At 39.5% G+C, this 11,961-nt stretch overlaps 1 protein-coding gene and 1 long non-coding RNA gene across 3 annotated transcripts in view; one reads left to right on the forward strand and one right to left on the reverse strand.

The window, feature by feature from the left end:
* Positions 1-11,961, forward strand: part of LOC308591734 — a 184,298-nt gene that overhangs the window by 118,843 nt on the left and 53,494 nt on the right. The gene's annotated exons all lie outside the window — the stretch shown is intronic.
* Positions 1-11,961, reverse strand: part of HPS5 (HPS5 biogenesis of lysosomal organelles complex 2 subunit 2) — a 38,030-nt gene that overhangs the window by 5,975 nt on the left and 20,094 nt on the right. For both annotated transcript variants that reach the window (XM_081202095.1, XM_081202094.1), the window contains exons 12-20: positions 11,244-11,403; positions 9,209-9,332; positions 6,528-6,680; positions 5,913-5,984; positions 3,782-4,419; positions 2,900-3,020; positions 1,939-2,094; positions 1,270-1,389; positions 265-378 (exon numbers count right to left, since the gene is read on the reverse strand). In XM_081202095.1, coding sequence (XP_081058221.1) covers positions 265-378; positions 1,270-1,389; positions 1,939-2,094; positions 2,900-3,020; positions 3,782-4,419; positions 5,913-5,984; positions 6,528-6,680; positions 9,209-9,332; positions 11,244-11,403 — 1,658 coding nt within the window. The remainder of the gene's footprint in view (positions 1-264; positions 379-1,269; positions 1,390-1,938; positions 2,095-2,899; positions 3,021-3,781; positions 4,420-5,912; positions 5,985-6,527; positions 6,681-9,208; positions 9,333-11,243; positions 11,404-11,961) is intronic.

Consider the following 11,961-nt stretch of genomic DNA (forward strand, 5'->3'; position numbering starts at 1 on the left):
GGCTTTGGAAGGAGAGGTAAGCAGGCAGGCAGCAAACCTGAAAGCAAAGAAGCACATTAAATATGTACTCCAGCCAGCAAGCCACTGGCTGCTGGAACACACACAAAGAGCATGATTTGAGCAAGTGCATAACACATACCCTGGATAACTACAGCTGAACAGACTAGACTATTACGTAGTGAAGTGAAACCAAGGGAGAGAAACATGCCCTCTTAGGTAACAAAGTTTCAAAGACATTAATTTTACCAAGGACTTCTACATTACCCATAGCTTTTGCAAATGTCAGACATCTTCTCTTTCATTACAGTGTCAGCTGGGAGTTTAAGCAAGAGTAAGATCAGTTGGTTATAGCCCCAAGTAAATAAATGTGAACGTGGCCTGAAAGTATTAAAGCAAAAGCAAAAAAAAAAGTTAGGGAAATTACATAAGACTTTTTTAAAAATGATAGATAACACAAGTTTGTTTCAATTTGAATCAAAACACTGCCAATATTAAGGGGAGATTCATGCATGTTGCTTTAAATTAGGGAGGGGAACATGAGGTTGCACTACTCCAACCAATTCCCCACTGTTAAATATACAGTCGTACCTTGGAAGTTGAATGGAATCCATTCCGGAAGTCAGTTCGACTTCCAAAACCAAAGCGCGGCTTCTGATTGGCTGCAGGAAGCTCCTGCAGCCAATCAGAAGCCGTGGAAGCCCCGTCAGACATTCAGCTTCCAAAAGAACATTCGAAAACCGGAACACTCACTTTCGGCTTTCAATTGTTCAGGAGCCAATTTGTTTGGGAGCCAAGGCGTTCGAGATCCAAGGTATGACTGTACCTTTTAAGTAGAGATCTTTACCAATCTTCATTTGTACTGGAATTACATTTTTTAGCTGTGCGCTTGTCACCCTGGGCTTCTCTGGAATGACAGAACTTAAATTTAATAAACAACTAATAATATAATCCTTGATCACTGGCCATGCTGTCTGGGACTAATACAAGTTGGAGTCCAACAACATATAGAGGGCCAAGGGTTTCCCATCCCTTCCATGTCCTAAGCAAAGATGTATCATATAATAGAATTCCCTACGCCCACACAGAGCAAGGTTATCCAAATCAATTATATATCATGCATTCTGTCTCAGTTCTCTCTCCTGAAGCTAAAAGACTGCTGGGTGATCTTGTGACTGTCCTTGTAACTGTCAAAAGATAATGCCTTTAGGAATGTGAATACAATTATGAAGTGTGGACAAACAGCAAGCTTGAGTCAAACGCTATTCATACCGTGGATTTCCTTGGGCATCCATTGTACTTGCTGTATGTGGGGCATCTTGAGAAACTGCCAAAGATAACCAATCTAATCGTAATGACTCAGGATGAAGAAGAGATCCCAGGAAGGACAGCCTAGAAAGAGATTGTTCACCACTAATTATATGTGCATTCTGGCAATAAAAAGGATTTACAACATACAAGCAACTAGGACTAGTTTCACAATATGGCATACTTGAATGTCATTTAAGTAGTGCTGCCTTTTAAAAAGAAACTATCATCCAATTATAAAGAGCCAAAAGAAATGTTCAATGCCTTATTGTATACAACCATACTGTATTAAAAAGTTCTCAAATAACCATGTCATAAATTTGATGTATGCAGGGGTTTTTTGCTAAGTTACTACCCACTCAGGATATTATTTCCCTTCTCAGAGACCTAATGTCATTAAGAAGCAACAAATATTTTAGAATCATAGAATTGTGGAATTGGAAGGGACCACAAGGGTCATCTAGTCCAACCTCCCGCAATGCAGAAATTAAAGAATCCCTGACATATGGCAATTACAACCACTATTTAAAATCCTCTAATGAGAGTCCACCTTTCACCGCTACCCTAATTATTACTTCCATGCATCCCATTCCTTAACTTTTGTTCCACAGAGTAAAAGAGTACAATATATACCGTTCATCTTCAGCCCTTGATTTGATTAGACTGTCTAAATATGCCAGGAAATGCTGAGGATTGCTTTTACAAATTTGCTTGATATCTGAAGGCAGAATAGAGGGACAAAACTTGATCAGGGGCCTTAGCGAAGTTTCTCCAAATTTTTCATAAAGCCTATATGAGAACAAGAGAGGACACAACAGTCACACTTATTTAAGAAAACCATTCTCAGAATTATTATTTACTAGCATGGTATTGATCCACACATTTAAACATAGCTAACACTGCAAATGCAGGGTGAGTCTTTTAAAAGAGGCCCCATGGAACATGTGTACTCTGTATCCATGGGGCCTCTTTTAAAGGACTCACCCTGTATAACTGCAAGGTTTATCACAATACTAGTGAGGCTTGCCTGAAACTAGATTGTGGAAACAAGGGTCAGTCTTAACATTAAGCCAAATGTGGGAAACCTTTGGACCTCTGGATGTTGCTGAACTACAACTCCCACTATTCCTGGCTGCTGACCACGATTACTGGAATTGATGGGAGTTGTAGTTCAACAACATGGGGGGGGGGGAGGTTCCCCACACCTGCACTGAGCAAAGTGAGCAGATATTGGAAGCAGCACCATCAGCTCCAGGGCTGTTCCTCAAAAGGCCTCTGACCATTCCTCTCTGCTGGACACTACAGAGCTATGGATGCTATAAGACATGTTTTTGCCACCATACTGCCTCAGGTGTTGTGAAGGACAGTCACGTCATCAGTGCTGAATTATGTCAGCTTCTCTACCTATAATGGGAAGGGGTACCATCTTGCCCTTCACATCAGGTAATGAAATATTATGGGCCAGCCCAAGAAAATGCAAGTATGAAACCGCCTCCCATTAATAAAAATGCAAGAAGACTGATCTGAAGAGTGACTACATATGCCAGTCAAGTATTAAATAAGATGTAGTCAAATTTAGTCAAATGGTGAATACCTTAGGACATGTGCTAGCAACACGGGAGCATCCCAAGGACCCAGATCCACAAGCAATTTCAGTATTCTAAACATATCTCCATTCTCCAAGGCCATAGTGACTGGACTAGTCCGAGTCAGTTCTGAAACCAATAATTTTACATGTAACAACAACTATATTGAAAAGTAACATTAAGAACAGGAAACATGCTAATTTTCACACAAACATTAAATTGGGGGGGGGGGAAACACTCAAGAGCTAAACGGTAACAAGAAAAAAATCAGTCAATGTAATTCAGGAAATATATTAATTAGATTTCACTTTTGTTTTTATGAATGGGAGTTAGATAAAGCTTTCAACTGCATTAATGTTAATTAGGAATAAACATATAAAAAGCCCACTGTGTGATCCCTGCTCTTACAATGGCCAGCCAGATGCCTGTGGGATTTGAGAACAAGAGCGCTCTCCCCTTCTGGGCTTCCAACTGTAATTCCCACTGCGGAGGCAGAGCATAGCCATCATGGCTAATTGCCATGGAAAACCCCAAACAGCATGCCCCATATTTCAGCTTGCAAATATTTTCAACAAATTTCATTTTGAACAAATTCTATATAAAGCTTCGACACAATGACAGACAGAAGATCCTCCAACAGTTCAATCTTACATAGATCTGCCTGGAATCAGCCCCAATGAGTTCAATACGACTCTTGCTCTTTTTTTTTTGTAAGTGTTTAAATTGTTGCAATAAATATTATTTTTAAAAAATAGAACTGCACTGTGAATTCATACAACTTGAGAATCGTAGAACTGCAGGGTTGGAAGGGACCCCAAGGGACATCTAGTCCAACCCCCTGCAATGCAGGGATCTCAGCTAAAGCATCCATGACTGATGGCCATGCTTACCTTTTAATCCTTCCACATAGGTTTCCCAAACTCTAGGATGATTGCTATGACAGGTTATAATACATTGCTTCAGCCTTTCCAGATCCAGAAGAAAAAAGTAGTCTTTTATGAATCTACAAGCCAAGGCATCTGAATCTTCTGGCTGCACATACTGTTCACCATTAATCTGTGAATATTCATATACATTTAATTCAAAACATAAAGTTGCCAGCTCTACCAGATCTTTCTGAATATTCTCTGGTATGAAACATGGAGAATGAATCTGAAAAGAATGGTTAAAAGTGGTTTCCGACTTCTGATGTTTGCTCAGTATTTTATCAATTTGACTGCTACTATTTGGCTTGGTATTTTCTTCCCAAGCATCATCTTGTTCTTTATTTACATCATCATTTTCATAGTTTGTTCTCAAGACAGGCAACTGTTCCATATCTGCATATTCATCATGTTGAGGCACTTCCACATTTTCTTTGAAAACTTGCTGGTCTTCAGGCTGCAAAGGCATCTCATTACATGAGCTCTCATCCAAAACGGCAGATGCCTCAAATCTAAATGTTTTTTCCAGAAATGGAATCCAGTTTAGCAAAACTGCTCTCAAGTACTGTGGCTGTAACAAAACTAGTGGATCCTGAAGTCTGGTTCTGCAAAAAGGCAAAATGCAAACTTACAATTTGATTTTATACCCACAAGAAAAAGAAAGCAAATTATACTGCCAACATTGTAGTTCTCGTAAAGAATCTCTTGTATGCGTTTTTAGGATTGCAACCCACAATTAATACTTTGGGCACAGTTCAGTCCACCTTTCCTACAATACAGCTACATGGAAAATTTGTTCCACATATGTGCAAAAGCAACACAATGAGTCATTTTGGAGAATGGAAGGTTTGTGTGGACTTTCATAGCCCCATCTTAGCCAGCTTTGATGTTCCAGAGTTAATATCCATGGCTCCTAAACTTCCAGATAAATCCTAAATCTAACAGTAAGCTACTTTTCTAAGAACTAGTATTACAGTGTATGGAGAAATATTAACATAGCATTACCTCGTGCACAGTTTTAAAAACAGTCAACTTTCATCTGCGTAGAACAGGCATGGGGAATCTGTAGCTCATAGGCTAAATTAGGCCCAGCAGGTATGTTAATTTAGGCTGTGAGGCTTTCCCTACCCCCAACCACGCCCACCTGCATCACACCCAACATCACATGTGTAGCAGAGAAAGGCATGGCTGCAAAGGAACAATCAGGAGTATTAAGAGTACACTCTGCAAGCAGGACCTTTCAAACTGGGTACTAAGCCCCTGGGATGGTGATGGTGATGGTGATTTAGTAAATTTGTTGGTCACTTTATCTTGCCCAAGGCAACCCAAAGTGACTTACAACCAGATTGGCTCTACTCTGGAAATTTCAGCCAAAGCTTCCATGGGGAACAGATCCATCTTCATTTTCAGGCACAGAATGAACCCAAACCACCCCTGTGAGTGTCCTCCTGATACTTTCTTTTGAAGTTAAGCCACCTGACATCACGGCAGCATCAGGGGAATGAGAGGTGGGCAACCATCAGGGATGGGGAAATTAAGGATCAGGAATATACTGGTGTTTGTTTTTCATTTCTTTTTGCTTTTAACTTGTTTTTAACTTTTTAATTATTTGCCTGTTTGGTTTTATGGTTTTTGCATTGTTGTATACCACTGTGATATACCGTATTTTTTGCTCTATAAGACTCACTTTTTCCCTCCTAAAAAGTAAGGGGAAATATGTGTGCGTCTTATGGAGCGAATGCAGGCTGCGCAGCTATCCCAGAAGCCAGAACAGCAAGAGGGATTGCTGCTTTCACTGCGCAGCGATTCCTCTTGCTGTTCTGGCTTCTGAGATTCAGAATATTTTTTTTCTTGTTTTCCTCCTCCAAAAACTAGGTGCATCTTGTGGTCTGGTGCGTCTTACAGAGCAAAAAATACGGGTATCTTTACAATACAGCAGTATAGAAATCTTTTTTATAAATAAAAATATAAATTATACAAAATATTCTACTAATGTTTTTAATATATTTCAATCCTGCCCCTGCTCGATAAAGAGCTCAAGGTTCTCCTCTCCCTGCTCTGCAGATTGTATCCTCCGAACACTTGATGCCTTACTTACAGGGTCTCCATAGTTGCTGCCCCAAGGTCTTTAAGGGGGTCCTCTTCATGAGGCTGGCTCTGCAGCTCAAGCCTTGAAAGAAAAAGTTAATTTTAATAGCCAGTGGGAGGAATGAAAAACATTTCCCTGTCTTACTCCTAAGTTTGTTTCAGTAAAACTCTATACCACCTAGAAGACAGGTCTGTATAAAAGCACCAAAGTCTTTCCATTTTCTTTTCACTTTGGTGGCTCTGCTCACATATTTTTCAGCGCTACAAATACAGAGTTATGTTCTCTTCATCTAAAAATGATGACCATGCATTCCCAAGCATGTTTCTGGGCATGGGTTTATTACTATATTTCTGTTACCAAACCCTACCCCAACCACATCTTTCTTAGTAAGCTTGGTATTCCATGTCACAAAGTCAAATGCATGGCTGGATTCCAGTGCCACTTCCAATAGCCAAAGGTTGCTTTTTGGTAGTATTGCAGTATGTTACTAGAAATGGGTGATTCAGAAATGCATTTGCATGATGACGAGTTAAAGAGTCAACTGATAATGCAGTTGTTCTTCCTGCCTCATCATCCTGTTGAAAAGAAAAGGTTGCTGCACAGGCTAAAGGAGCTTTTACTCACTCTTCGTCTTCTTCTTCTTCCTCTTGAGGTTGGGCTAGTCTAGCAGTCATTTCTGGAAGCTGTTCTTCATCTTTAATGTCCTGTCTGATTCTATCAGGACTCCCATGAAGAGTACCAATCTTTTCTGTGGTCTTACGTACAAAGCTAGAAACACTGTAAGTTAAGTGTAAACATTGTATGAGCACCAAAAAGGAAAAAATCATAGATTAAGGCAGTCGTGTGGCACCTCAGAATTTATCATAGCAAGAGCTTGCACAGGTCTTCTTCAGATATATAAAGCAGATCAAGAAGATGCGTACAAGGCAAAATTATTTTGGTCAGCATAAGCAGAGATTTTAGAACATTAAACAATGTTGATCTAGGATTGTTAAAGCAAGGTTAAAGAAAACATGGTTAAAAGCACTAGTACCCCACATTAGCTGATTGCTGGGATTAAGCTATGTGTTTAGGGAAACACTGAACCTAAAAAGTGGAAAATACAAATACAAATCCTTGCTTCTATGATGCTCGATCCACATAACACTGTTGATGCAACAGCACTCCTATATCGAACATAATACTTGAAAGGACACCATTCATTCCAGTTTTGTTTCATGTTTTGGGGCTTTAAAGGTAAAGGTAAAGGAACCCCTGACCATTAGGTCCAGTCATGGCCGACTCTGGGGTTGCGGCGCTCATCTCGCTTTATTGGCTGAGGAAGCCGGCGTACAACTTCCGGGTCATGTGGCCAGCATGAGCAGCGCACGGAAATGCCGTTTACCTTCCCGCTGGAGCGGTACCTATTTATCTACTCACACTTTGACGTGCTTTCGAACTGCTAGGTTGGCAGGAGCAGGGACCCAGCAACAGGAGCTCACCCCGTCGCAGGGATTTGAACTGCCAACCTTCTGATCAGCAAGTCCTAGGCTCTGTGGTTTAACCCACAGCGCCACCTCCGTCCCTTTGGGGCCTTAGGCTATGTCTAAATGAACAAAGGTAAGTGAAATCAGGGAGCTGGTGTAGCCAAGATTAGATGCATTGTTTCTATAATGTTGATACAATTTTTAGCATGTTAGATTGTATAATTGTTTCTTTTAAATAGAAGAGAGTAATCAACACTATAGCATTTGTTTTCTCCCAAGTATGCAAAAAGTGCTGGATACAGATGTTCAATCGTTAGAAAATAGGAATAGCAGTAGAGCAACACCTTTATTACGATCACAAAGCAATATCACAAAGCTTTCAAGTGTACAGAATTATTCATCAGGCTCAGTGTTGACCAATTTTTTGAAAAAAAAGGAAGTGGGAGAGAGGAAACATCTGGGCATGATGAAAAACCCCAAAGTCTGCAAAGTCTGCAAATGCCATGCTGAACACACTGTGTTAATCTAACTGGAGGATTGTGCTGGGTGCAAATTATGTTTTAGTTATACCAAGGACTACCAAAACTATATGGCCATTCCTCCTTTGAAAACTGTAAAGCAAGAAGTTAATTAGATATGAATGGCTGCTGGCTTTTATATTTTCAAAAGGGAAAATATAACAGCCACTATTTCTTTGTTCCATTATCCTTTGTAGCCACTTTCAACCAGAACAACAGTTACAAGCATTGTGGGTGCATTATACTGAATTGTCATTATCAATTCCGTTGTGGTGGTTTCCAGCCTCTAAAATGTTAAAATGCAGAATCACTATATGGCCCAAAGGCAAGCAATCTGCTTTTCCCCCTTAAGACCTATTCATTTACTTTGCCATTTTGGTTGATTCTTCATTGCCAATTCAATGGAAAGGACTAAAAACATCTTTTAAATTTCAGTATTTTATTTGACCGTTCTATGGCCAATTTTTCAATGCAGGAATGAAGAGACATCCACATATCACCTGAAAGTAAATATGGCTCCATTGGCCTTACACAGTAATGCTTTCTCTGTCTTGTGCTGAAATTCATAATCAGAAGAGTCTTCTGCAGAGTCCTCCAAGCAGGAAACATCCTGATAACTTGAGGACCTCAAAGTTAATCAGATATGAAGTTTGAAACAGCAGTAAGTGCTAGGAACCTACAGAGGTGGGATCCTTCAACTATATCTTTCTTATATTTATACACAAATGGAATCAATCCCATTTCAAATCTCCTGTTCCGATCCTGAATCCATGGTCTGAGAACTCCTCGATTGTGCCCTGCATCTGGTTCCAATCATGAGAGGACTTATTTGACTTTAATACTAATTGTTTGCTCCTATTGGTTTTAAAACTCACCATTTAGGATATTATTGACCAATGGGTCAGTCACTGAATCCTTACTAGATAGCTCTGTATACCCTACAGCTGCCTTTAAGCACTCAAAGCATTCCAAACTGGCACAACTTGGGATTGTTTAGTGTTATACTTGTAATGGAGAGCTAGGTTAAGAAGGATAATGAAAAACATTCACAGTTGCAGAAGTTGCACAGTTGCACATGTTAAAATTAGTGGTAAACAGCTGAAGATTCATGAGCCACCCAGGATAAGGTAAGCTTTCCCACCACACTCTTATGCCCTTTAATTATTAAGAAAAGACTTTTAACCCCAGCCCATCTTCAGCTAGCTAGTTTCAAGGAGTCAAAGGCTAGCATAGAAAAATGTGGCATGAGTGACAAGTCATGTTTAATGATTGGACAAAACAAAAAGTATGTAATGGGTGAGGAATTCACATGTGATTTTACCTGTCCTTGACAGCTTGAAGAGAGACGAGGGGAGATGGGGAACGGAATGACAATGGAATACTGAATGGAAGAAAAGTCTCATTCCGATCAGTGTCGACCATCACAGAAGCATGAGATACAGTGTCTAACAAACAAAATTTAAATTTAAAAGTCATAAAATGGAGTGATTGGACAACATATGCTTAGGACTGATCAGATGCTGTGCTTCACAACAGATTTTTTTTCACCTCCTTCAAGTAGGTATCAATGCCAAAAGCCATTCAGCCATAATTACCACCTTTTGCCGAATCATATGGGAAATAACACAATCTGAACCACCAGCATTTAGGTGATCTGGCAGTTTTACTTTTTTAGGAAAGCTCCTTGATTTGTCAGATAACTTTGGGCCTAGTTTCAAAGCACCTGTAGTAAAATGCAGCTTGAAATAGGAGTCCTAAAACACACTGCTAATATGCATTTGAGGTTTGGGCAGCAATTTAGAATCTACAGAACCTGAGGACTTTTCAAATCTGTGTGTGTGGTGTGTGTAGAACACACACACACATATATCTATATCTAGATCCAGATCAGTGTCTCCTGGAATCTATTATGCAACATCTCTAAATTGTAGTATCTCTAAATTGATACAGTTTTCACCAATAGCCTCGATATCACTGATATTTTAGAGTGAGCAACAGATCATTTCCACAATGTATTAAGCAAAGTGGCAAGCAGCAAATGGAGCTTACAGTGTAAAACCTCCAAAGGCAAGAGCAAGGGGTTTACAGAATAAAGAGGATGGGGAACACACAAGAAAAGCAACTACCTTGCTGCTATTACCACTATTTCAAGAAGCCTGGATGTCTAAATTCCTTCTTCATCTTAATTTATGGAATTAGAAGCATTCTTGCAAATAAACCCTCAAGCATGCAGTTTATTCAAGGCCAAAGCTAAGATTTAAAAGGGACTATATTTTGCCCAAGAGAAAATTACAGCAGTTTAAAAATCTTAATTTTGTATATGAGTGAGAACAAAGGAATCCCTTCAAAGAACAGAAGGGACTATTCATTACAAATGCTATCAGGAAACAGCACCAAGCAAAGCATGCATGTATAGCCTTAATCCAAAACATGCAAAATCTACAGCTTGACGTTACCAGCAAATTTGGTAAACCCCCATATTCCGGTCATCTATATTCCAACTACTATTGTTCTAGGGGAATATTCATTGAAAGAATGGAGTATTTATCACCAGGACATTTCTCCCTTAAAACACCATATACAATAAACAAAGCTCTCTTACCAACCGTTGATAATGTGGTAATGACTCAAAACATTACTTTTCATGTACAAGACTAAACTATCCTCCTGAGGTCCAATGAACCGCCTTCCATTTTACAGAAGGAATACAATTTTAGCCATAAAAGTGAAACAGCTCCAAGTTTTGAATCCCCACCATTACACACAGAATTGCTTAGTTCCTATAAAACACTGAATCACCTTGTCAGCCAAAAGCTGATGTCACTCTGACATACAGAACTCAGGTGCTTACAGAGTTTCACAATAGCTTGACTGTAGCAGAAGAGGCTAACAGGTTTCTCAACACAAAATCTTAAAGGAGAGCCATGAAAGCAGCAGAGGTGATTATGATTTTCTACTTGAGTGAATTTATGAATCAATTTTTATGAATTGAACAGGATAGCAACCTTCATTTACATGACAGGGCAGCAACATCAAGAGTAGGTGACATGAAGCAGTGATGTCTCTCTCCCACAAACTATCAGACTTCCACCTAAGAATTACATCACCTGTTACTTAAATGATGAGGTACAACCTTTTAATTTTAATAAATTACTTTGGAGGAAAACATGACACCAGCATTCAAAACTGTCGCTACATAAACAAGTTAAATGATAATTTGTAGGGGAGTGTAGAAGTCCCTAACAATGCCACCAAACAGCTGGAATTAGCAACAACCTTGTTTTCAGAGCCTGCAGCAAATCCTCATCTATTTACAGGATACACACACATGAGTATTTAATAAATGTTTGTATTACCAAATTCCTGGTGCTCTTCTTCCTGGTGTGTGTGAAATTCTCTCAATCTTTCATCTTCTGATAGAGTTTGGCTATGTAAGGAGCAAGAATCCTCATCAGATTGGCTGCCTCTTCGGCTAATAACACGATAAATGCCAGAATCTAATACGCTGAAACTTTCCTATTGAGAAATCATAATGTAAGCTTTTAAAGTCTGCCTTTATAAACTTGATCCAGCCAAAAGACAAGCCACTGATTTTAGTACAGAAGAGCACACATTTAACTCTCCTAATGAAGAAAATGGGAAATGCATATGAAGTCAGAGCAGGAACATGCCCTTGCTATTTCTAGAGTTCATTGACATTATAATACTCCAATTTATTTATTTAAAATAGTTTTGTACCTCCTTTGAGAGTAAATGCTCTAAGGGCAGCTTATCAACATAACACAGAACAATGGAACTAAGATGCAATAAATAATACAAAGGGTTGTATCCCAAAGGTGTTGTTCAGCTGGCAGTAAGGCTTCCATTAGCAGAACAGGGAGGGAAATGATCTGGAGTGATTCACCTTTTCCCCCCTATAGGCGTCTGCACCTACTAAAATCTGCTCTAAAGGATTTTGCAAGCCTCTGAAGCGGATTTAGGGGGGTGTGAGTGATTCAGTGGCTAAAAACTACTTCCTTCCACTGACAAAAGTCTTACTGTCAGGTGAGTGACACCATTAGATACAACCCACAA

This window comes from Podarcis bocagei (assembly GCF_964188305.1).
Source record: "Podarcis bocagei genome assembly, chromosome: 1".
NCBI classification, from domain to species: Eukaryota; Metazoa; Chordata; class Lepidosauria; order Squamata; family Lacertidae; genus Podarcis; species Podarcis bocagei.